The sequence below is a fragment of the Thermobia domestica genome, chromosome 2, assembly GCF_964235325.1.
Source record: "Thermobia domestica chromosome 2, izTheDome1.hap1.1, whole genome shotgun sequence".
In the NCBI taxonomy this organism is placed as follows: Eukaryota; Metazoa; Arthropoda; class Insecta; order Zygentoma; family Lepismatidae; genus Thermobia; species Thermobia domestica.
In genome coordinates this window covers 342193641-342221269 of record NC_137455.1, presented here as the reverse complement: position 1 = coordinate 342221269, position 27629 = coordinate 342193641, and the positions used below count along the sequence as shown (strand labels likewise).

Sequence of the window (27629 nt, the reverse complement as noted above, 5' to 3'; positions counted from 1 at the left end):
GTTTTTTGAGCAATTTAACAAAACCTGGTATTACATATTCACTCAAACACAAGATAAACAAAGGCCTCTCCAACGTTGTGACCACTGGCGTAAATTCCGAGAGGTTAAAGGGGATATGTCCTCTCCAATCTTTGAACTGGAGAGACTGTCCTCCTCCAATAATCAGATTTGAAATGTGTTTTTTTTAATGAAATGTGATTATTTGTGTCCGATTGCCGCAAAGGAAAGTGAGATTAAATTGATGTTTCCCCTCCCCTCCAGAATAAGCCTCAAATCTGACCGCCTCCCATGTTGAAGACAACTCTGCTTCCCTGATTCCCCGCAGCATTGTTTTTCAACTTCATAAATATTTTGAACATCGCTTTTGAAAAAAGGTTATGGGGGTTACCCGTCCCCACCCCCAATGTTGAAGACAGGTTTGCGCCGCTAGTTGTGACTGAGACACGTTGTCAACGCATTCAGACTTCTCTGTCTTTCCGCTTCCTCTCCTGCCTCCATTTGCCTCGGTTTGGCTTGCCTTCCCAGTGATGATTTCAGACTATTTCTCCCGAGGAGAATTTTAATACGCAGGAAATTAAAAATAGTAATGTGAAAATATTGGTAAGGATTGTTGAACAAGATCGAAGCTTTGCTCTGAGAGGGATTTCACATCTTCCAGAGGAGAAATTCCCTCAGGGCACCCTCTGAAATCAACAGTGGTCCTTCCTCTGGTCAATATACCCCCGGCCTTAACGTGATATCCGAACCATATGGATTTCAACCGAGAATCGAACCCGGGTCTTCCGCGCCAATGTGTCAATCCATACATCTCATTATAAGGAACAGATCGACGAGTGTGATGGTAATTCCTCATGCGGTACTTGTCGAGAAAATCGATAAAAAGTAGATTTTTAAGACTCTTGAAAACGAACAAGTCATGGTGAACAAAATCAAGTTCTGAAACACCTATTAGGACAAAACAGATAATAAAACATACTCTTTTCCTAGGTTCGATACCCAGTGGGGACATCGGTCGAAAAAGTGTAAAACTCTTTCTCAGGCCAGTCGTTCTGAATGAGGTTTTCATCATTCATACCAGGCAAATGTCGGAATTGTACCTAACCTATAGGTGCCAGGCCGCTTCCTTCCTTCGCTTTCCCCGGATAGTGTGCTCGCCGAGGAACGCCATCCCTCATACGTGACGGGCTAAATGACCATAAATGCCTTAAGCCCACAAATCTAAAGCCTAAAATGTACTCTATCAAATTTTTCATTATGACACTAGCAATGAATGTTTTAGAATCTTGCCTCTATGTATTATGTTTCTTGCAGTTCTAATTTATTTAAGCCCAAAAGACAATGATGTATATGTTCTCAGAAATACTCAAAGAACGTAACGTATTTTTCAAGCACCGTGAAAGGACTGAGTTTGTCATGAAATGTGTACTTTGGGTATTTGCACTGTATATGTACGTTGGAAATTTTTAAAACCAACATTTCACGCCTCTAGTGGTAATTAATTGAACCAAGAAGTAATAATAGAGGGAAACAGTTTTCAGAAGCTATATCACGCAATTCTCTTGTAAGGTGAAATGGTCCTCAAAAGACCTTGTAAAGCCTATTACGATGAGAAGCAGGGGAGAAACAGAAATAAGTTCCAATAAGGAAAGAAAAGAAAAAGAAAAAAGTGCATTTGCTCGCCAACGAACTGCTTTTTTTTGTTCTTTCTTCTCTTTAATCTTTTTCTTTTTTTGTAAAACCAGCAGCGTGCAAGATTGCCAGGTAAAATGTATTAAAATATCGTGAGTTCTCTTATCCATTATTCGCTAAATACACGTGTAATGCGCTTGGTATTAATACACCAAGAACACGCAATACTTTAATATCACTTGTTGCAAACTCTAAGCGGACAAAACTTTCTAGATTTTTTTCTTTGGTATTAGACCCTATTTAGTTTCTTACGCAAATCGTTTGGTAGTGATTACGGGTCGTTACTTGTAACTGTGGTGAGCATAAATACAGTGTGGACGTATGGCTTAGAAAACTACAGTGCATAAAATATGAACCACTTGTGCTAGGTGGCCACTAAAAAGCACGAATATTATTTCAATGAGGCAGGGCAGGAGCGCAGGAGCGTGCGGCAGCGAGGGGTGCTTCTGTTGGGGACAGGCGTGTCGGTGACGGTAGGTATATGCATAAACGAGGTCGCTTACGACGAATCACTATAAATCACAATACCGGCTCCGGAGCTATCGCTGGATTTGGAGCAGATACTAAATGCTATCCTTTTTCTTATATTTTTATAAGTATCCTAATATGAGCGTTACTGTTAGGGGTAAATATGTCACCGTTAGATGGTAAACAATAATGGATACAATCTGAAATGGTAAGGTAACGATGACGTCACGCCGTCCTCCTTGTATATCTTTGCCCATTGTAATTTATTTAGAAAGTGGAGGGTCCTTATAAGATATGTTCTGGAAGTGGGAGAACGACATCCCCCTCCGCGTTCCCCTTCACTTTTACCAGTGGATGCACGAAATAAAAATTAAATATTTCAGTTTTACATCCCATGGTTATGCCCTGTAGGATAAATGAGAGACAGTGATGATGATAATTAATGAAGTGGTGGAATGAAAAAGTGGAAGGAAGCTGGAGAGCCCCGAGAAAATCTACGCACATGGTGATTTTGTCCTCTACAAAGCACTTGGCCCGAGCTGGGATCGAACCAGGTACTCTACACGTCAGAAGTGTGCCCTGTAGATTCCGCAGCGCAAGAGTTTATTACTTGTCTTATCTTTAAACAACATTGTAGGTAAATATAAATGAAAGTATAAGAGTTAACTTTGTTCTATATCTCACTATAACATACTGTATGTTACTGTTTTACTTGTGTCATTGTGACAAGTTTATTGAGGGTATTCTTCAATTTCAGTTTCAGGTTGCTGGCTGGGGTGGTAATCTTACAGTATCAATTAGGTTTACAAAAAAAATCGATTTTCTCAAAAACTACACATGAGAATGTACCGTACACTCATCCATATAATTTTCTTCAATTTGATTAGATCTGTCGATTGGTACCGGTATATGTCTTATCTTTGGAGAAAAGATTTTCTGTTCGACGCTACTGTCATGTTCTGTGTCGACGCCTTAGCTAAACTGCTTCCCGTAAGTTTACTTGTGCAATACTTGGTATGATCAGCATTTTAATTGATAACCTTACTAGGGAATAGATTATGTTGATAATATAACGCTCAGCTAATGTCGTGAAAATACGTAATTGACTCAGGTTAGAAAGCATGAAATAACAGTGATGGAACTCGTGATGTGCTGACCATAATCACTTCAAAATCGAAGCTTCGTATCAGGAATGTTAGAAAAAATGAAATCTTTAAGTTTTACGTCCCACGCTTGTGCCGGTTAGGCTAAAGGAGACGGTGATGATGAGAGATGAGTGAAATGGTGGAATGAAGAAAGTGGGAGGAAACGGGAGAAACCCGAAAAAACTAGGAGCACGGTATTTGTCCACCACACAAGTCCACACGGCGCGAGCTGGGATCGAACAAGTGACCCCAAGCACCGGAGGGGAACGCTCTACCACTGAGCCACCGCGCCCCCTCAGGAATGTTAGACTTGTAGGCGATATACATAATACGAGATCTGATGCATGGGGTACCTATTCGATCCCAGCCCGTGCTAAGTAAGCTTTGTGGTTGACAAACACCGTATGCGTGGCTTCTCCTGTCTTCTCCCAGTTGTTCCAATCTATCATTATCACTCATCTCATCTCATTAGCACTGTCTTCCTTAGCCTTGGTGCATAATCGTGGAACGTTAAACTAAAAATAATAAGAATATGAAGTGAAATAGAACGGTTTTCTCTGTTAGTGTCTGTCCGTCAATCTACGGACACGTATCAGAGTTAAAGCAGAAAGAATTAGAGAGAAATGCTTTCCTGATATCGATTCAGTATCCCAAGAATGTTTAGTCTCCTTCCATATCGTCCTATCTCAACCTGAAGTGGTTGAAATTTGGCATTTCCGGTTTCAATGTTAATCGCAATAGAATGAAAATGATAGAAGATAGACAGAAACTTCTTTTCAAATACAGTTTTAGAATCTCAAGGGCAGACCCTCTTCTCTTTACTTAAGAATCTACTAAAACCGGAAATGGATGTGAAATTATTCTAACTTCCGGTTTCAAGATTAATTCAATATAGAACAAAAGCGGTCATGGATAGCGAAAAAGCATTTGTTTTTCTATTGTGTGAATTTAAGAGTCACAACAATTGGTCCAAATTCGACTGTAACCCCGTCTATTGAAACCTGAAATTGTAGACATCTCTTGCTTCTGGTTTTAGTATTGGATTTTCATAAAGCAAAAAGAGTGAGAAATAGCGTAATTTTTATATATACACTGTAAATCCTTCCTTGGTGACACTGTATGTTACAAATCCTATGCACTGTCAAAATTTCAAGTTTCTAGCTTAAACTGTTTGACCTTTGCGTTGATCAGTCAGTCAGTCAGCCAGGCAGTGCTTCTTCCAGACACGTTTTTTGGGGGGCACTGCCCCCACGGGCGAGACCAAAATAATACGTCTATAATATAATAATATATAAAATACTACCAGCAGTGCCCCTCGTAATATTACGTGCCGCTTCCCCCCGAAACATATTTTCTGAAAGAACGACTGCAGCCAGGACTTCCCTTTTTTCGTATATAGAGATTAAACTTGTAAATTACTCGGCTTCCTGAGAAAGTCATGGCCTCATATAGAAAATTTTGCTGACTACACATTTTAGTTTCTCGTTTGTCATAAGTAAATTATGAAGTTAAATTAAATATATCAGTTTAACCTCATACGAATTTGGCTTTTATGCAAAAAGACATGATTATTAAGGCAAGTAAATGATGATGGAAGAATTGGTTGGTAGCATGAGAAAGTGGGAGGAACCAAGAGTATCACAAGAAAACCCACGAACACTATGTTTCTACCACAAACTTGCTTGGTCGGGGTTCGAACCTCGCATTATGCTATTGTTTAAAATGTATATTACCGCCTTCTGCTCCCCCAAAGTGATACTCTCATAAGGTCGTGAAACACAAAAACTCAATTCAACGGGAATTCTAAAATAATTTTCTAGAGCTAGTATGTGCAAAGTATGGAAGTGGCAACCCTGTTACCATATATCGTGTTTGCGTGAGCGTATCCCCTTCTCTATCTTGTGTACATTTAGTGATGAGAACTGACCTCATAGCAAGCCTCCGTTTAGAAGCATGCTATCGGTTACCTTTTACTCACTTCACCTGCCTTATTGTTACTGAATTGAATTACGTCACCGCAAACCCGTTGCCTCAGAGCAGATGTTGCCTTAATGTAATGAATGCAGAACAATAGGAACGTGAAGGGAGGGTGATATTCCATACTTTTGTAGATAAAATTTGATTTGTGGTTATGTCTAAATGTTAAAATTTGATTGAAGGATTTGACTGTAAAGTTCAAATATTCCAAATATTCATTTTTTATTTAGTTAGTTAGTTTAACGTCCCACGATTATGTACCAAGACTAAGGGAAGTGGCGATAGCAAGATGGATGATAATGGGACAATGATAAAAATAAGAGAAAGCGGGAGAACCCCAAGAAAACACACAGATAAGGTGTTTGTGAACCAGAAAGTTCAATTGGCGGGATCTTGGCTCGAACTAGGAGCCCCAGGCACCAACATTGCTGTGCCACTAAATTAACACGTACCCCCACCAAGTAGATTCTAGTTGGTTGGTTTGGAGTTGAGTTGAGTTGATTTTAGTTTAGCGTTCCTTTCAGCAGCGGGGCTATATGAGACGTGGACCTACTGATTAACGTCGAATCCGAACCACACGAGCTCCCGCCGGGAATCGAACCCGGGTCTCCCACGCCAAAGGCGCGTACGCTAACCGCTTAGCCACGAAGGAGCTCTTGGTTGGTTTGGAGTATAGCGTTACAGTTTAACATCGAAGCTTATACGAGATACTGATCTATACCTTAATTTAGGATCCGAACCACTTGAACTCCTCCGCGAATTGAATTTCGGTAGATCGCGTTAACGCTCCGATTAGCTAACCTTGACTCCTCCACTGAACTAAGTAACCGCAAATATTTTTCTGTAAGTTTTTTTTTTAAAAAAACGGTAGTTCTTTCAGTTGATAGCTCACAGTAAGATTTTAAAACGGCACGGTAGCTCAGAAACTTTCTAAGTTTGGCAACCACTGGGCTAAGTGGTTAGCGTACGCACCCCTGGCGTGGGAGACGTGGGTATAATTTCCGGTGGCAGCTCATGTGGTTAGGGTTCCACGTCAAGCTGCAGGTCCACGTCTCATATAGCCTCGCTGCTAAAAGGAACACTGAACACAAAACAAAATCGTTCTTCTCGTTCATAAAATTTCTTAGGCTAGTACGTACCCGGAACGTTCGTTTTTTAGTTGAAATGTCATTGATGTTGAAAATTTCCTGAGTAAACGTGAGTTCGATTTTAGAAGAACGAAAAACGAAAATTCTGTATTGACAACGTGAAAGAGCTTACGCCGTTTGAGTAATTTATCCTCTACACTTTCTTCATCTAACTAGAATGCACCAAATTCAACTAGTTTTGTTTTCTTCTTCTTCTTCGTTTTCTTCTTCTTCTTCAAAAGTTCAACGGAAGCATGCCCCATCAAGCAGGAAATGACGCAACCCAGTCGCTTTGGTGGCACAAGAGCCCGTTGTCAAGGCAACCTTCCTCTTATGCCCCTCTTTTGTCTCTGTCGGAGTCGGTTCTTTTCAATTGGATGACGTCAGAAACAGTCAACGCACACAAAGAACTCTTGTTTGTTTACGTATAGTTGATTATATAGGTACCATTTATATATAACTTACATTACTGCAATGACGGATCGTTTCTACTTCGAGAAACGAGTATAAGATTCCGTACAAATATTTTTTTTTTTTTTTTTTTTTTTTTTGCATTGCTACATAGTTCTGTAACCTCTACGCTTTATGAACTACTATTAAAATAAGTAGAAGTGTCATAGAGTACAGTATATGTGAAGTGCTTTGGTTTGATTTTTCGGTAAATCAATTTCCCTAAGAAGCAAAATTTTTACCAAACTTGGGCTTAAATATAGCAATTTACCTGAAATTCAATTAAGTGCGTACACTATAAAGTAATTGAATATTTGGTAGTCTTTAGGTTTGAAGGGTAGAAAGTTATTTAGTTTCATATGGGGCTACGGGAGCTCAGTAGTAGAACGTTCATCTCTGGTCTGTGCTTCGATCCCAAGTTCCCATCAAGTGGGCTTTATGGTGGAAAAACGCCGTGTGCGTGAATTTTCTCGGAGATCTCACGTTGCATCCCACTTCGGCATTCCACGATTATGATCCATCTCCCCACCATCTCCCTTATACTTTTGGCATAAACGTGGGGCGTTAAACTATAAAAAAAAAACACTAATTTAGCTTCATTTTAGAGTTGTATTCCATGGTCATACTAGTATTTTCCATCCTGAGCATTATACAAACCCGCTAACCTTTACAGCACTGCGGATAGTCTACTAAGCAAGGATTATAGCCATAATTACTCCCCATAGGAATACATGGGAAACCGATTTTTGATTGTCCAGATCTTGGGATAAACTGGATGAATCATGTCCTTAAACGAACTCGATTTCTGAAACACTGTAAATTTTGGCCCTGTACATTTTGGCCAAAATTGGTGGCCATACATCAAGTAATTGTTGAGATGTTGTCTCTCCTGGACAGACAAATTGACAGGCTAAATAAATATATAAAGAGATTTTTGGTAATCAAGCTAACTAATTAACTCTATGGTCTATGGAACCCGAAGGTTCAATACCGTGTTCACAAAGCTTCATTGACTTCTATCCTTAGCCAACTGGATCCAGTTTCTACTTTTTATCTACTTCTGCGAGATCCATCTTAATATTGTTCTCCCATCTGCGCCTAGCTCTTCCTAATGGTCGTTTTCGGATTGGATTTCCAGTTAAACGTTTGAAAGCGTTACTACTTTCTTCCATTCTGGCCACATGTCCAGCCTATCTGATCAGCCTAGACTTGACGACCCTAACTTTGAAAGTTTTCCTACTCTTTTTATTTCAAATCTGGCTATATGACCTGCCCACCTGAGCCTCCTAGATTTGATGGCCCTAACAATGATAAAGTGAACTCCTTTCTTAAATATAAAACGTGACTGTATGTCAATTTTCGTTTGTCCGCAGTAATATTAACCTACTTCCTTAGGGTTCGCAATGTAAAACATAGATAGGTCTAACATGATACAATATTTTAATACCAACCCCATCTTGTACTTTGTAACCAAGTTGATAAGGGGCATGTTTTTTGTATGCGTGATTGTGGTTCAATCCCGATGGCGATACTAGTGGCTCTACGAATCATATTTTAAAGAAGAACTGGATTCTGCCTCACATAGCCTCGGTGCTGAAAACTCCAATCAGACAATTCTCGGCGAGATAACCATGTTCAGCCCCTCTTATCTTTTGCCTCTCTTTATTTTTTTCTTAAATAGATTGTTCATTAATTCTTTTGTTAATATGAATCGAGTCATCATTTAAATGCACCAAAGATCCTACGACAAGGTTTCATCGAACTTCAGGACGAACATAAGACATTTAAAGTAAGTTAGTTAGTTTATTACTTATATGTAATTATCCTGTCTTGTAAAGTTTAGTAAGTCTTTCCGAGATGAATGATTTGTTTGAAACCCCAATGTCCCAACTATAATTACCAGGGATATCAAACGAACTCATGCGACTAACATGTAACTCTAATACAAAGTCTGTAAAGAGAAAACACAGACCGAATCTGCTGAGGGACAGAGTCAAGGCGGTGTTATCGATGGTTTCAGATTGGGTGCTGGGGACAGATTAAAACGAGAACGTTAGTTACTAAAGGAAGAAGGGAGAGTTGTCCCTACCGCCGTTAATTAGGGAACACGGTACAGCTGAGAAATTGCAAGGGGGATCGTTGAACGTTTCCGAACAGACAAATTCTGCACTCATTCTCCTACTGTGCTTTTATTGGAATAAAAATGCAAAAATTCATAATGGTTTCCACCTATTTCCAACAATATTCGACAAGTAAATATATAAATAAAGAATTTTCTATATAGTGTAATATTCATTGGTAATAGTCTTTACAGCTTTGTTAGATATTAATAAGACCAGTATCAGTTGGAGAAATATTTTGATTTGGTTTGATTTGATTTGGTGAGTTTAACGTCTCGTTCAGCAGCGAAGCTATATGAGACGTGGACCTACGGTTTAACATGGGATCCGAACTACACAAGGAAACAAACCCGGGTCTGTCATGCCAAATTGGGCAAACATATTTACCGGAACTCGCCTTATAAATTTAGAAGGCTCTGTATGGTCTCGTACTGGGATTCTTCATTGTCTGACAAATATTTTCGGGTACGACAATCTGGTGTGTTCCGGTTGTACTAAGCCATTCAATAAGACGCTATCATATTTATCAGATAAGCGATTATTCTTGTTGGCAATTAACAGGTATATACTTACTGTAAGTAAACACCAGGACACCTTTACTGACGCTGTAAATTGTATAATAAAATTTAATGTTACTCGCATTGGTAAAAACCGATATGAGAGAATCACCCAAAATTATACGTTTATCTGATAAATATACACCAAGAAAGAGTATACCTCTTTGACGGGCTAGTAATGTTTAAAGAATGATAGATACTGCTGTAAAAATTTACGATATAAGCCCATAAAATTAAATGGCACTGCTTTTGCCGTAATTTCATGGTAACTTTCTTTTAGTTGTACGATTAGAACTTAAATAAGAATTACTGTAAAAATATTGAATATTATATTTTTTTACATGCTCTGTGTGATTTTTGAGCGATGATAATTTTAATTTGAACTGGATGGGCTTTTGAGTTTAGCGTCCCTTTCAGCAGCGAGGCTATATGAGACGTGGACCTACTGATTAACGTGGAATCCGAACCACATGAGCTCCCACCGGGAATCGAACCCGGGTCTCCTATACAAATTTGATTTCGTGTCAATAGTTAAAAGTTTGTTGTCTGCCTTCGTTTGAGGGAATTAGTAGAGACTAGTCCATACTTGAAAACCTATGTAAACTTGGTAGAAAACTCCGACGGTTAGTACCAGAATTTTATATTAGCCCCCCAAAATTAGAAGGCTAATAATACTTAGAGAATTAGGTCTTTTATACATATATCCCCCTTCCAATTATAAACTTGTGTGAAGATTGAATGTTCAGTTTCAAACATTTGCCAGCAGCTGTCAAGAGAAATCACAGATCGTTTTCTGCTCTCCAATTAATAACAGTTTGGGCTATAATGTTATTAATGTGAAATTTACGACTTAGAACTAATTATATTCTTTTAATTCTACGATGCGTAAACATCGTAAACTACGCGTAATCTACCATGCATGATTAAATTGCCTCTATGAATACTTTAAGGTAAGTGCTGGCCTTCAAATTGATGGTATACAGAAATCACTATATTTCCGTAGATGATAAAAATGTATCAGCCAAATTCAAGGTAATGTAATAGTAAATGTAATCGTAATATTTATGTTTATTAATTGATAGTCGTATAGTAGCATATCAAGACATTCTTCTGTTAATTTTACAATAAGATACTGGGAGTATTGATATTCCATATGCCCTACTTCTATTAAATTTACGGTATAATGTTGGAGAAAAATTACAGATTTTTAGTCTAATAAAACAAAAATAATCTTAACTGTATAATAAAGCTTTCACACTGGAGAGATTATTTGAATTCTAACGAAATGTGTTAGTTGAACGCCATTTTACGTAGGTAACCTATAATTCACTAAAAAAAAAAGTGTAAATTTATTAATTTATGAAGAAAGTCCCAGCTGTACCTGAGAGCACATCGCTTCCCCCCCCCCCCCCCATTAAAAATCCAACAACGAATTTTATGCAAATCGATGGAGTCTATATTTAGATACCACACCATTCCAGCTTTCAGCCAGTGGAGCTGAGCATAATTCTTCTAAAAATACGTAAATCAGAAAGATCAGCTGCAGGATTCAAATCCGAATTCACTCGATTGTGAAGCGACAACTGTAACTATCAAAAAATATATATATATATTTGAAGCTTCTTGTATGTTTTCCCTTTTTAATTGCCTTATCACTCCCTGAACAACAAGTACACTTCACACACAAACATGCAGGACAGTTTAGAAACGCCCATGCTCAAGTTGGACTTGAACCCGAATCCATAGTAGTATGGTGTCGCGAATAACATCCTAATATCTTAGATCGCTCGATACTCCCTCCAACAGTTCTTCTACACTAGCTGTAGAATATGAAACATTTTAAAATATCCTATTTGTAATTTAAAAAGCCCTATGTTTCTATACATAGAATTGGTTTGCTTAAAGGAATGTGTATCTTGATATTGACTAATTATAATCTATTTAAAGCCATAGTATTGAAATTTGCCACCACGTTTGTGGGATAACAATTTTAAAGCAGGTGGTGGTCAGAATTTTTTTTTTAAAGTTTAACGTCCCACGTTACGTACCAAAGCCAAGGGAGACGGTGTTGATAAGATGGATGATAATTATGGAATGATTAAAAGTGAGAAAAATGGGAGAACCGCGATAAAACCCACGCACAAAATGTTTGTCTATCACAAACTTCACTTAGCGCGGGGTGGGCTCGAACGAGGGACCCCAAGCACCTCAGATGAGAGCTCTACCACTGAGACACCGTATCCCCATGCCAGGAATTTTTGAACAGGACTACATATAATTCAATTCCAAGTCTATCTTCTGTGACGTCACAATATTCTGATCCCATTCTCAGTGAAGCAAACAGAGAAAACAAGGAATAGACACGAAATTAGCATTAATACAAAGCAGTGGTAACAGGCATATAAGATGCAGTCGATGGTTTTGCATATACATTACTCGTGTACTCGTCGCTAATCTTACACTGGCAACACTTATTTTAATCCCATTTCCCAACCTCGTCCCCGCCCCGCCCCGCCCCTCTGTCGTGGCTCTGATCATAAAATCGTGCTCCTACTTCACACATCTGCCAGTTCGAAATGACTGCTGTATATTTTAAATGTTGTTTGTACGTTTTTGTTTTGTTTGTTTGTTTTCTTTTCTTAACCTTCAAACACAACTAGCTTTTTTTATATTCTAGTATTGTAATTGATTAGTTCTAGACAACTAATTCTTAATTTTATCAAGTTTCTAATGCGTTTACCCCTCTTTCTGTTTTGCATGTATGTTTCGTCCAGAAGACAGAAAGCTTTTCGTGGGAATGCTTAGCAAACAACAGACAGAAGAAGATGTTCGCCAGTTATTTGCCCCCTTTGGAACAATAGAGGAGTGTACAATTCTTAGAGGTCCCGACGGTACCAGCAAAGGTAGGACTATCAACTTTATCTTTTAACATTCGCTTCACTATCTACTACGTTGAAAGCACTGTTGTTGTAATGTAAATTTTTTTTTTTTTTTTTTTTTTTTTTTTTTTTTTTTTTTTGTTCAAGAATTTTTACCACACTATGTCGAAGAAACCTATTGCAAATGAGTTTCGAACTTCTCTGTTCAATGTACAGAATAGGGAACCAGGGGTAAAAGTGGGTTTGAAAAGCTAGGGGGGCGGTAGATAGCGGCATGACGTCACGCCGTGCCTATCTTTGCCCATTGTAATTTTTTAGGAACTGGGGGACGCAGTACATATTTTTTGGAGGTGAGAGGACGGCGTCCCCCCGCGTTCTCCCGCACTTTTACTTCTGTAGGGAACATATTCAAAGACCACCCCCTACATTTGTTACCTTACTCTGCCGGTCTCTAGAACTATTGTGTGTGGTTTATTTAAAGCAGTAATGGATCTAGCCCAGAGATGGGGGATAGCTTTGGAGTGACAAAAATAATTTGAACTACTATTTATATATTTTTGAAAGTTTATAGTAGACTCATGATATACCTATCATAGTTCGGTTTCTGGCTAAACCCCCCCCCCCCCTTCCTTCCGCAGTTTCTGCCTTTTAGATCTGCCCTGTCGCGACAAAACGCTGTAACTTTGGCGGAGCAGTTTTGAGAAAAAGAGCCGTAAAGTCGCTACAGACCGGCTAATTTCCTACTTACATCGAAATTCTCTTTGGTATATTTTCAAAAGTATTTGACTCAGCTCAATGCTGGACCTGGTGAACATAAGTATCGGTGGGGGAAATTCAAAAATGCTTATAGCGACAAAACAATGTAACTCAAGTTACAGCGTTTTGTCGCGACACGGCAGAGATCCACTACTGATAGAACTTATTCCAGCAAATTTCTTCAAATATCATTATTATTGTAGTGAAAATTGAATGGTATGAAATATACTTTGCTTTTGTTTCAGAACATACTAGAAAACACACTCATTTCACAAAGGTAAATCATAGATAAAATCTACATTTCATAGAGCAATGGTTTTCAACCTGTGGTGTGTGAAGAGCGAGTAAAGAGGCGCAAAATACTGACAGAAGTAAACTGTCAAATTATTAACAAAACTCCATCTGTAATGACTATTTACAACTTAGTTGTACAATTTTGTAATGACCATATACAAAAAATAATACTGCACTACAATGATATACAGAAATCTTGCTGGAAATAAATATAAATTTGTGAGAATAAGGTTATTATTATTATTATTATTATTATTATTATTATTATTATTATTATTATTATTATTATTATTATTATTATTATTATTACTATTATTATTATTAAAGAGTTAAAAATTCAGTGCCGCATCTGAAATCGCAGAAGGGGTGAGAGAAAAGTCATGTGTAACCAACGAGCGTGAAGTAGATAATGTAAAGTATACAGGGTTAACGAAGAGGGTCGCCAGCTAAATGTAGTTGGGAACTTCTCTTATAGAGCAATGGATTGTGTTATAAGTAAAGACTAATGTTTTTTTTTTTTTTTTCCCTTAAAAGTATTGCCTTCTTTCTTCCTTGATGCTCTGTTGCGGTAGAGATTAAAATTACTTCTTATTTGTTTCGCTCGTTCCACTTGAGCGTTCGCCTCCATTTTAAGAGACGTGGGTCTGCGGCTTAAGGTGGAATCCGAACCCACATAATGCTTCCAAGTGTCCAGTGTTCTTTCACCAGGAATTGAACCCGGGGCCATGTACACTAAAGACACGTGCTTTAGTAACTAAACCAGCAGCAATGAGAGAAATTTTATTCTTATGTTGTTCTGTCTGCATGTTCTGCCCGAAAATAGTCTTTAGCCCATTTACCTTGTAAGATACCAAATAGAACCTCCACATTAGCTTCCCCCGTGGCTATACGTTAACATACAGGAAACCCGAGTATATAATAGCTAATTTAGTTCGGCTTCCAATCATCTCTTTTTAAAGATCCAAATTTCATGTAAGCTTGGTATTAAGAGTTGTTGAACTTCGAACCAATTAATAGTAGGGTGGCTAGTATCTTTTTCTGACAGCTCTAAAGATTATTTTGAAAACTAAACACTAGCCATCTAGAGCAATGTATGGATGGAGATTTATTATTAGAAAAACCGTTTTACAGGAAATTAATAATTAGGAATTGCTTACATTGATATTCATTTGCTCACGTCAATTAATTAATATTCCAACGATAAAAGACGTTCTGACTTTGAAAGCTGCATCTGTTTACACAAAGGTTTGTTTCTAAACAGTGTTCGTAGATTTCCTGAGAAAAATTTCCCTCAACTGACATAAAATTTTCCCTTTTCTTACCAAATTTTCCCTTGGATGTCGAGTCCTCTAATTCCTATGACAGAATGTATGTGATATGACTACTTATATTAAAGAATGTGTCAATCACATTGATTATTTGCTTCCATTTTTTTTATTTTTTCATTTTTTCCAAAAAGTACACAGAAATACACTCAACCAAACTCACACACTATTGCTAGTACATTGGTTTATTTCTGAAGATTAAAAAAAAGGCTTTTATATAGGTCCATCAGTCAGTGTGAGATTTTCCCTGAATTTTCCTGTTTTATCGAAAAATCCCTTTTTCTTAAATTTACCTACGAAATTCCCTAGATTAGGGAAATTTACTTCAAACTACAAACACTGCTTCTAAATTGGATCACAATTAAGAATAATTACTAAAGCAACCTTAAACTATAGATAGTGTAAAATCTAAAACTTATTTACGAAAAAGAACATTTGATAATAGCTTAATGCTCAAGTGATTGAAATTTTGGGGGGACAGGAGGAAAATAGATAAAACAGTTTGATCAGGAGATCTCGGTGGCTCAGTGGTAGAGCGTTCACCTCTGGTGCATGGGGTCCTTTGTTCGATCCCAACTCGCGCCAAGTGAACTTTGTGGTGGACAAACACTGTGTGCGTAGCTTTTCTCCCGTTTCATCCGACTTTCTTCATTCCACCATTTCATTCATTTCTCAGCATCACCGTCTCCTTTAGCCTAGTGGGCACAACCACGGGACGTAAAACTTAAAATATTTCATTTAAAAAAAAAATATCAGAGGTTAAAAATTTTAAGTGTTAATTTATAGAACAATAGCAATTTCCAATCAAAACCGTTAAGTCCCAGACAGGTAGTTATTTCTAAGGTGATTGGTGTCAAAACTACCAGGTAAGTTTGAAAGTATTTGCTTTTCTTTGGGAAGTATGAGGGAGCACATAACATAAGAGCTCGTAAAGGGACGCGGTATATATAAAGAGCTGTAACGTAATATGAAATTAAAGTATGCTCAACTTTCTATAAAATATTTGATTGAAAAATTAACTAAACCATTTTATTGACACAACTTGGCAGGAATTTCTGTCGTTTAAAACTTTTATTTTACTATTTTTTCCATTAATTGTTTTGTTCTACCTTACCTCAGGGGGAAACGATAAATCCTAAATCAATAATGTATAAATAATTAATTTCAACGTGGTAGTCTGTAAAACAAAAACAACAAACCCAAACCGATTTCAACAGCTTAAATGGGTATTAAACGAAATTCCTGACTGCGCTACAATACAATTTGCTCTTGAATCTGATTTTTAATTGTATTTCAGCAGCGAATTATTGACGTAAAATTTTAAAAATTTACAATTGTGTGGTACTGATTAATCTGAGAACTGTATTACTCAATGTTTTGCCTTCCAGATAGAAATATGCAATATAACTCTACTAAAGCATGTTTATCTTTTCGATCACTACAAATCGAATTGGAAACTTCAACGCGTTTCCTGTTTACTTAATATACAATGGTAGACATGGCGGCTCAGTTGTACAGCGCTTCTCTCTGGTGCATGGGGTCCTTGGTTCGATCTCTGGCCAAGTGAGTTTGTGGTGAACAATATTGTGCCCGTGAGTTTTCTCGGGATACTCCTTTATTTTCCACATTCTCATTCCACCAATTCGTCCCTCATCATTCATTTGCCTTAATCACCCGTCTCCCTTAGCCTAAAGGGCATACACGTGAGACATTAACTTGAAAGATTTCATTTCAGTTGTTTAAATATACAATGATGCTCAGTAATAGCAGAATTGGTGGTACGAAGACGAGTGGAAAAGAACATAAAAACCCAGGTAAAAATCCACAATTAGAAGGCAAGGACCACTGCCCTAAACTTTCTTGCTTCCATTTCTTACACCAAATCATATCATTCATTTATGGATTACTAGCAGAACACCCGTTCTTCACAAGCCAAGAATACGTTTCATTTTGGACATAAAGACGTGAATTTGGATTTAAACGACATCGGAAATGTCACTGTTCGTCTCAGCGACCATGAAAACTATAGATTCGATACTAATAGCGGTCATTTTTTGATCATTTTTATACATCTCCGCCCTCCACCAAGGTGCGGGGCTGAATTTGGGTTTAAATGGCATCGGGAGTATCACTGTTTATCTCAGAATCCCCGAAAACTGTGGATTCGACACTAACTTCGGTTGTTTTCGATCATTTTTTAAATATATCCCCCTCCTCTAAGTTACACCGCCAAAATGAAATGATAAATACCATCCCAGGCTCGAACCTCATCTATGTGGCAAATTTGATCGAGATGAGTCTCGTGGTTCGAGAGTTATTAAGTTTTATTTATTTTTATGTATCTCCCCTCCGCCTTTCATACCGTCAAAGTGAAGTGATAATATCACTCTCAGGCCTGAACCTCATCTATGTTGAAAATTTTAAAGAGATCGGTCGGGTGGATCAAGAGTTATTAAGTTGTAAGCATAGTGACTTTCATTTTTATATTATATAGATAAAATTATAATGCGTTTTGGGAAAACTTCGTCCAAAGAAAATTTGCCTCGAGACTTAGTTACTTCTTGTAGATTTTTTTTTTTTTTTTTTTTTTTTTTTTTAAGGAGAAACGAGTTAAGCCATATCGTAGGATTGTTAATGAAACGTTTATTCATGAAATATGCGTATAAAGCAAATTGAAATGAAATGAAATCATTCAGTTTTAAGTGTCACGATTATGCTGGTTAGGCAAAAGGGGACAGTGATGATGAGAAATGAATGCAATGGTGGAATGAATAAAGTGGGAGGAAACGGGAGATCCCCGAGAAAACCCACGAACATCTACCACAAAGTCCACTTGGCGCGATCTGGGATCGAACCAGAGCTTATACGCATCAGACATGAACGCTCTACCACTCAGCTATCTATTGTGATCCCATGAATAAAATTGTCTGAGAAGGTACATTCGCGAAGTGTCCCCTCGGGATTCGTGTAAAATTTATTCAAATGTAAAGTTCTGCCCGACCCAGTGTGTATTGTACTAATTTTAGCAGCCCATACCGGTAATTTCCATATTTATGTGCCTTCATATATCCGTAATTCATGCACTACTATAAGGCACGGATACAAAATTGCTTTTAGTTTCTTTAGATGTAACTGGACTTGAATGTGGGCATACGCAAAACAAATTGGGTCAAGTACTGCTTCTTTGACACATGTTACCCACCCCGGCTGCCATCTTGAATCCATCATATTGGATTAAACTCTCGGTTTTTCTTTACAACAAACTCTTTACAATATTGGTGTCATAATCTTATTACATTTCTGTGAGTAATTGTTATTACTTCCATGTTATTCTATAACAAGTATTGTAGTACAGTCAAAATGCCTAATGTAAATGTAGATACGACTATATTTGGGTGAATATCTACCATTTCCGTATTGACATCTGTGTGTATGTATGTATGTACCATTCAGAGAATATTTCGTCAACGATAAATTTCATAAAAGATACATGTACACACACGAGACCCTGCACCCTGCACGACTTTCTATCTGGTTCATTATTCGTGAAGTGCTTGACAAGCTACGGTAAAAATCACTACTCCAATGAATATCCGATATAAATGTACATAAATTTGAAGTATCACTTGCACCTATTCCCATTTGAAAAAACCGAAAGTTGAATCCAAGATAGTGGCCGGGGTGGGTAATATGTGGCAAAGAAGCAGAACTTGATCCAATTTGTTTTTGTATATGCTCACATTCAAGTCCAGTTGCATCTAAAGAAACTAAAAATTTAAAAAAGCGTCCGAACGTTATTTAGTGTATGATTGAATTCTAGGTATATGAAGACCCATAAATATGCAAATTTCCGGTATGGGCCGCAAAAATTAGTACAATACACATTGAGCCGCGGAAATTTTGCATTTGAATAAATTTTACACGAATTCCGAGGGAACACTTCGTGAATGTACCTTGTCAATCGATTTTGAGAATATTGTCCAAGAACTTACAACGAAGAATAAACAAGCCAGTTTCGATTTGTCTCTAAAAAAATTACTTTTGCCATTTATAGAATTATTAATAAAATGATTTATGAAATATAAAAAAGTTAAATTTGTTTTTAATAAAATAGCAATATTTGGTTTTCACTCTGCAGTAAACTACCCTTCTTTTTGAGATGAGAAGCATTTTCTTCAAGATCATTTGTGTCAAATAACATGTAGTTAAGAATTTTTTTTTTTTTTTTTTTTTTTAAAGAATCTATGTTATATGAGAAATTTACATACAGTTCGACGTAGATTCGTACAGCGTTTACCTCAGCAGAAATTAAATCTATGTCTGCCTTTTGCTTAGTCAGGGCGGAGCTCTTTTAACTATGTAGTATAATGCTACAGGTATTATATGTGTTGCAATCTTATATTACATTGATTTTTACGGCACGCTCGTAAACTTTCCTTGTCGAAACTTCTAGAGTGTTGTAGCATTATAAGGTATTACTGTTATTAATGAGGAGCTATTATCTAAATTACTTATTTCTTTCAGGAAATAAATTATGTTTAAGGCTTAATAATACAGTATAGAACGTGCCAGAGGTGATATTAGTATATTACGCCATACTTTCCCATTTTTTCTATTTAAAATTCTTGACTACTAAGAATAAGATTATGCAACTGCTCTTCAATGTTGTAAAAAACGCTTCTTTTTTTTTACATTGATTTAGATAGAATGAACGTTCAGTGACGACGCTAGAGCGAGCAAGGGAGCGGACATACTAATATTGGGAAGTAGGCCCTTTGTGTGCTCATTTCTGTTGCGATAGGTTCCTAGTTCGATCCCAAGCCGTGTTAGTTCTTCGTGGACAACATCATGTCAGGGATTTTCTCTGTAATCTCACCTTTCCTCCTACGTTTTCATTCCACTGATTATTTCGTGATTATTCATTGTATCATCCTTTTTCTTTAACCTTAAAGGTATGATTATGGAACATGAAACACATTAAGTTCCATAGTTGGTTGGTTGTCCGTTTCTAGCAAAATTTTGAAAATTTACCGGGAAGAAATGAATGGTTTGCTCGTACGTGTGCTTGGCTGTATTTTATGTTTGTAAATGTAGTGTTACTTGTCTAACATCATTACAAATGCTATAGGAACTCGTATCATTGCTAAACCCTAATTAAAGTACTTCAAATGCAACATACAAGCACGAACCTAATTTGTTCTACTAATTTCATCTACTAACCTAATGTAACCTATCCTACTGTACTCTAGCGTACGTTCAAACCTATTTAACTAACCTAATCTATCCTAATCTAACCTAATCTACCCTACTCCAGCCTACATTCTTAAACAATCAGGTGGTTTCACAGAGAGATTACACCAAAACGGATATTTTAGGTGATATTTCAGTAAATTAACACAATTATTCAGCATTAGGTAAATACTATTTGGAATTGTTAACATATTTCTAGTAATCAGGGGCGGATCTACGACGGACTTCTGGGGGGCGGGTTGTAATACTGCTACTTAGAGCTACTTTTAAGAGCTCCAAACTCTGTGATGGGTTTTATTTATATACAAAATAAGAAAGTTTCCTCTTCTGGAAGGATGACCGCCTCAATCGTCCCCCCTTGGATCCACCCCTGCTAGTAATTGAATGTGTATTAAGTTATACCAAAGAAAATAACTTCCAAAAAAAATGCTTGTCATTTCTTCTGGATTAATCGTTTCTTACAATGATGAATAATTACATATTTTTGTCTTACATATAGTGGTTATAGGCACTGTTCTAAGATACCGTTTGAACAAAACAAGTGAATCTCCGCAACCGAAGCTCTGCGCATCTCTTACTGAATCTTGTATGAGAAAAACAAAATTTTCCCCGTCATTTATTCAGTTAGTGTGTCTGCTTTTACATGAAGAAATTACTGCAAATTTTCTGGTGAAAATGTGGCATCCCTGATTGCAAGATATTTCATCAGGAAAGCCCGTTCTCTTTTTCAGTATAATAAAAGATTATGTATGTTTTTTTTATATGAGAAATCACTTTCATGAGACATCAGTTTGCACTATGTTATTAAACTGTACGCAATTATTTGAGGATACGCCAGAAAACTAATGGTCGAGAATGTCTTAGAGAATCATTTAAAGCAAAGAAAGGAAAGGGGACTTCTTTATTATTTTGACAAACTATTGTAAATCTTTACGTATAAATGGATATTACTGCATTAATTAATTGGAAATAACCCCACCCTCCCAGCAGTAAACTTAATAGATTCTGCATTAAGTATTGGTCACCAGGGTTTGAATTTGAGAGTTTAGTTTAAAAATTACGTGTGTCCCAAAGTAATTTAATACATTGAAACCGCTGGACACAGGCAAAATTACAATATTATTGTTCAGATATATTTCTTATTTGTTAAGATATTAGTTGGAAAACATACTTTTTTCAGAATACAACCATAGCAAGTGCTTTTATCTCTAGTCATTGAATTCATGCCAAAAGTCATTTAAAATATGCCTAACTCGACTAGTAAAAAGCAACCCTGTGTCTCAAAGTGCTAAGTGTGTTGGACAACAATACAATTTGCAGTCGTTTATCCAAAGTTCATAAGATGCAATCGAATTCGTAAAATGCGATCTTGGCAATCGAGTTGGTAAGATGCTCGGCGAAGTAACAATTCAAGCTTAAACAAATGCTTGGTAAAGTAGCAATTCCAGCGTAGAGCGTGTTATGTTGGTAGTCGAGTTGGAAAGTGAATACTCGGTAAAGTAGCAATTCCAGCGTAGTGTGCGTTATGTTGATAGTCGAGTTGGAAAGTGAATACTCAGTAAAGTAGCAATTCCAGTGTAGAGCACGTTATGTTGGCAGTCGAGTTGGTAAGTGAATACTCGGTAAAGTAGCAATTCCAGCGTAGAGCACGTTATGTTGGTAGTCGAGTTGGAAAGTGAATATTCGGTAAAGTAGCAATTAGAGTGTAGGTCCAACGTTGGCGAGTGAATGGTATACCATTTCTCATTGTTGAGCTTGCTGTCTGTACTGCTAAGTTGAGTTGTCAATTAAATACTAGGCTACATTTAAAAAGTTAAAGTTTTTGATTATAAAATTTTGCAAATTCGATTAAAAAAAGCCACTACAGCAAAAGTTTTATAGCTTTCCACTGTCCGTTGAGATTGGTAGTCGTAAAGGAAAAATAAAAAATGAAAAAATCCAGAAAAGATGGTAAATGAAAAAAAAGACAAAGATAACCCATGAGAAAGACGGACTAACACTTTGGTTGGATAGTTGCGATGGCGTGTGGTAGGGGTGATATAGATGTCTCCGGTAGCCATCTAGTTTGTTTGTGCCCTCGTTTGGATTCTGTCAGTTTCCCAACTTTCCTGCTGTGAAAGCACTCGCACTCCTTATCGTTAAACTTTACAAAGTAAGTTTTTTTCCTATTCTCTATCTTTTCCACTCTCTCTCTCTCTCGCACACACACACACACACAAACAAACACATATCTTGTTTTCTCTTTTGCTTTTGTTCGTCTGACATTCCTCTTTCTCCTGTTATCCATTCTTCACCCACCGTATTCAGTGTACGTATATAAAGTTGCATTTCTCGATAGCAGGATTTCCAACCTATGTCGATTGTTGAAATCTGCAACTTTAAGCCTTCCGAAACTTCGTAAAATAATATTTCACCTAATTCGAATTTCTGTCTAGTGATTTCCTCGAAGATCGTGATTCGGTAACAGACAATCGTTGTGTTGAAGACGGGTGTGGTGTGGTTCATAAACATCGTTTGCGTTTAATTTGTCAAATAATTATTCTAAGTGTTAAAATATAGTAAGACTTTAGTTTGAAAATTGTTTTTCATTTCCTTTACTTTGTCACTGAAGAAAGACTGATTTAAAACAGACATCCCTACAAGGTTATGTATGTTCCGCGCACCGTAGTGTAGCAAAATGGCAGACAGTTTAGCATACAATACTTCAATACTAGAGAATGTGAGCTTCCTCGGGGCTATACGGCTATCATACGAGTTTTCGGCTTATGGGCTTTCATGAAAAGGGACTCTAAATTCTAAATCAACCAAGCTATACTCTAGGACAGTCAAAAGCAACTTGTGTTCCGCGGACTCATAAAAGTCGTGGGACCAATTTAGAAGGTCAGTGCTTATTTAGAGCTCATAATTTATAAAAGATATATATAAGTAAATAATACCTGAACTCCCTGTGTACATATACTTTATGTTGCATGCTATTAACGTACATACAAGTTTGTAATTTAATAGCTATTAATATTGCTCTATACCTCTCAACTACTATTATGCAGATACCAAAATTTGAAGCCGTGAGGTTCGTACCTTGCCTTAAAACTAGAAAGAGGGTTCGCAACCTAGAGCAATCGGTAACTACTGCTCTAGAATATGTCTAACAAGGACAGGATGCTATCTAATATTACTGACTATGACTGTCGAAAATTGAAAGAAAACGTCCACAGAATAAAGCCTAGCTATTTGCATGCCTTCTTGGCATTAGTGATGTGATCATTCATTGAAGCAAAAGTTTTATGAGAAATGCAAACACCGAGTGTGATCTGTTTAGCAGAGGTGGACATTTTTCCTAACCCTCTCTCACACGCACTCTCAATCGACTCCCTCACACACCTCTTTGTGGTGGACAAACACCGTGTGCGTGGGTTTTCTCGGGGTTCTCCCGTTTCCTCCCACTTTCTTCATTCCACCAATTCATTCAGCTCTCATCATCACCGTCTCCTTTAGCCTAACCGGCATAACCGTGGGACGTAAAACTCAAATATTTCATTTCATTTTTTCCCTCACACCCAGTCAATCAATTCGCCTACACTCACACTCAAATATTGTTGGTACCCTCACCCTCAGCCACACGCACCCTCAATTGACTTAATCACACTCACCTTCAGTCACCCTCACACTCATCTACCAAAATGAAGGTGAAGGCGGCCCTCTTGAGGGCAAAAATGAGTACGGGTGCCCATCTCTGCTGCTTAAATTGTCTCCGTTGCTAGGATAGAAGCAAAAGACTAGTAGAAATTTTACTTTACGAAGGTTATTGATAGAAATAGAGACACTGTTAACGTTTTATTTCATAGTTCGCGCGGCTGCCAATTCGGGCATGCGGCTCTGTAGTACGATAAACAACTCAGGTAGGAAAATCAGTTTTGTGTAATGCTAGATAAATTCTGTGGCTCTGCTGTAAAGACGGGTTTCATACACAGTAGAAAGTTCGTGAGTAAAAGTTTAATTCCTATAGCAATGTTTCGTTTCGGTTACCTAAGTTAGCTTAGCGTAGAAAATATTTTTTTTTAACTTTGCTAGGTCTTTATATAGAAGGTTTGATTAGGTTACGTAAGAAGATACATAAATTAGGCTAATTGAATTAGGTTAATTGATTTGCTTTAAAGGTGTACAAACGATATACCAACTTCTTCATATTCCTGAAGGAGAATTTACTTGGTACACCAACTTCATGTTGTTGAAGGATGTCCACCCATTAAATACCGATATAATATATTCGAACAAACTGCAAGGGCTTGTCACCAAGCCGGTAGCCAGCCCAAAAATGTAAGGGGGGGCAGCTGAAGTTAGGGGGGGCGATCCAACCATATTATAGTTCATTTGCAAGCCTACCGTGAAAATTTTAGGGGGCCAGCAAAAATTTAGGGGGCGGCCCCCCTAGACCCCCTACGGGCCTGCTTGTTGCTGTTATATACCATATTTACTCTTTAAAATAACATTTGCAATTTTATTTTTGTATATCGAATTAAACGATGACGCTGCTAACAACTTAAAAATCCTCAAGAAACTTATAAGCAATGTAATAATTTAGCATTTCTTTTTTTCCTTATATATTTTAGCTAAAAATAAAACATTTTTACATTTATGACATTAATGAATAATGTGTTTACAGTTCATTTTTAATTTTAATTTTATCCACAAGATTGTGTAATCAACTGATTCATGCCTGCATAGAAATTTAGAAACTAAGGTATACAAATAGAGACCTTGATAATTATTCGAACATTAAGCATTTCAGACATTAAATGAGCGATTAATTTGGTACCTATACTACATTGGTACTATGATGCAAGGGAAATTTTCTAGTTCGATTCTTGATCAGTATAACAACCAATTTTCTTAATTGCTTTAAATATAATACAAAACGCATTTCAAATATTGAAATGAAATTATTTTTTTTTAGTTTTACGTCCCATGATTCTACCCTTTAAGCTAAATCAGATGGATGATTAACGAAGAAATGAAATGAAATCTTTGAGTTTAACGTCCCACGATTATCCCTGTTAGCCTAAGGCAGACGGACGATTAAAGCAAGAGAAGGACGGTGGAAGAATTGATGGAATGAGAAAATGAGAAGAAACAGGAGTACACTGAGAAAACCCACGAGCACGATGTTGACCACCACAAACTTCGCCGTGGATCGAACCAGGGACCTCACACACCAGAGGTAAGCGCTCTATTACTGAGCCAACGTGTCCTCCCCCGGCACGATTACTGGTAGCGAATGATTGTTTAAAAATTGCTGAATTGAAAATGTGTGAGGGAACAGGAGAATAAAACCCACGGACACGATATTGTCCACTACAAAACTCATGTGGACGGGGATTGAACCAGAAACTCAACATATCAGAGACTAACTTTCGACATCTGACCTACTGTGCCCCCGATGTCAAATATTATAACTGCATATTATTATTCCACTGTAAAAGTATTTGAAAAATCTGAATCAACGTGAAATTTTGAGAACTTTGATTCTGATAAACTAAAAATTACATTTACATTTTCTTTCATTGACCGAAAACTTGGTTTGAAAAAAATATATACATAGGAGATGGATTCCCTGCATTTTCCTGTCCTTCTGACTTGTTTGTTTGCAAAACTTAACAGCAAGCAAAGTCACAGTCTGTCAGCGAATCAGAAGCTGCCACGTTTGCAAACTCGAAACTTATTCGAAACTTTCCAAATCTAAACGACGGGGCGAAAAGAGAAAACTATGGTAGTTTGTGCAGTGGCAAGCAAAAGAAAAGAAAGGGGGGGGGGGAAAGAATGGTTGTTGTTCCATCCTTTGGCGACCAAGCCAAGTTTCTGGGGGGACGTTTTTCTTTTAGTGTACCCCCGTCGTTCCCCATCCTTCAGTCTCATCCTTAAATCTTCCCCCTCCTTGCATCCTTTACTACAGGTATGGATAGATAGATAGAGATTCAAGGTGTTTGTTTTTAGGTAAACATTGCGTTCCATCGTTATTTATGGTTTCCGATAAACCCGTTATCTCCATTCAAAGTTGCTATGCATTTCGCTGAAAACTTTCTCGTTACTTTACGTGTTACGTGAGATACCTGAATTGGAAATCACTGTGATAAGTAAATGGTCTTCATCTTCTGTGTAGCGTAAGTATTTGTCATTCGCTTCCATTAAGTCGTAAGTTCTATTTGTGGATATTGAAAGTTATTCCCTTAAAACTTTCTACAACGGCTTGTAAACAAACAAATTTAGTTTCCTTGAGTTTGGTAATGAAGTTTTAGATGGGTTCAGACGTCCATGGTGATCTGCTTTTATGTATTTATTTTCTCAAATAACGTCTACTTTTCTCTATTCATTTATCATAATGACAAATGTAATAAAACTGTATTCTTTGTATTCGTGAACAACACGAAACTTCATTGAACATTCTAACTCATGTTCAATGTCAATAGAGCACTAAAAACTGACTGATTAAAATTTACTTATCACACATTCAATTCTCAGTTTACCTTTTGAACATTTCATGGTTTTATAATTTATACTGAACGTTCAAGACAAATTCAAACAACAAGTCAATTTTAATCTTGCATTCGAATATTTCGTGCTTATAGAGTTGACCATTTCTGAAAACTCGATTCAATTTTCACTCTATCTTAGAAAAATCTTTTATTTGAATACTCAGTATAATCTGAGTATACTGAGTATTCAAATACGACGCCATGGTCACAGAAGCTATAGCAGCCATTTTAATGTACTCCAGAAGTATTAGAAAATGCAGTATAACTTTTCTAAATTCTGTTCTTTTTAAATTCAACCTTTATTTGCAATGTTAGGTATTCATACAGAGCGATTTATTCCAGAGCGAAAAATATCCGGTAGCCAGATCGACATTGGGGACTAAAAATTTAGAGCTGGCAACCAGTATTCAGTAGGAATGGTTTCTGCATAAACTCAACAGGGCTGCGCAGTATCTGTTTCGCACGAAAATAATTGTGCCTGAGTGAGGAATTAATTGTCATAGATATGAATTGTCCAATTCAAAATTGATTATCCTCAATCGAATTATCTGGTTTTGAAATTTTATGTCCTAATTTAATCTCTTACTTTGTCAAACCAAAGGCCGGGGTGGGGGATATCTCATAATTTGTAAGTGAGGGATTCTGGCAACCATCAGTTTTGGATTTTCGAGTGCGTCTGACTTTGAAATTTTGTGCCCCGCTTATACGATATAGGTTGTTCAAAATTTTTGGCTAACTACATTGTTTCAAAGAGTTCTCGCATGCCGTAATTGATAATTATCCGGAAAATATGAAAGGAGAAAAGGATGTGTAGGTAGAACAGGAATATGGAATTTGAGTTGGAAAAAAAATGTAGAATAAAGGCATACCAAAATGCTGTCAAGTTTAAAGGACCTACAACAATTTGACATACATCGAAATGACACTTATATGCTTAGTGTGGTTTCTCAGGCTAAAGTATTTGTCAAAATTAAGTAGCCGAGTAGTAATGTATTCTGAAAACCATCCCTAAATAATGGAATAAGTAAAGTCAACATGTGTTCTGTTCATTCTGAGTTTTGT

The 27629-nt window shown here is 37.1% G+C and overlaps 1 protein-coding gene across 12 annotated transcripts in view; it reads left to right on the top strand.

Annotated features, from left to right (window-relative positions):
- bru3 (CUGBP Elav-like family member bruno 3) overlaps positions 1 to 27629 on the top strand; it is a 969861-nt gene that overhangs the window by 687466 nt on the left and 254766 nt on the right. For 9 of the 12 annotated variants that reach the window (XR_014130428.1, XM_081749206.1, XM_081749207.1 and 6 more), the window contains one exon: positions 12308 to 12436. Coding sequence is in view for 11 of the 12 variants with exons in the window: in XM_081749206.1 (XP_081605332.1) it covers positions 12308 to 12436 (129 nt within the window). In the remaining variant the exon portion in view is untranslated. The remainder of the gene's footprint in view (positions 1 to 12307; positions 12437 to 27629) is intronic. The other 3 variants (XM_081749210.1, XM_081749211.1, XM_081749203.1) reach the window with 1 other exon arrangement.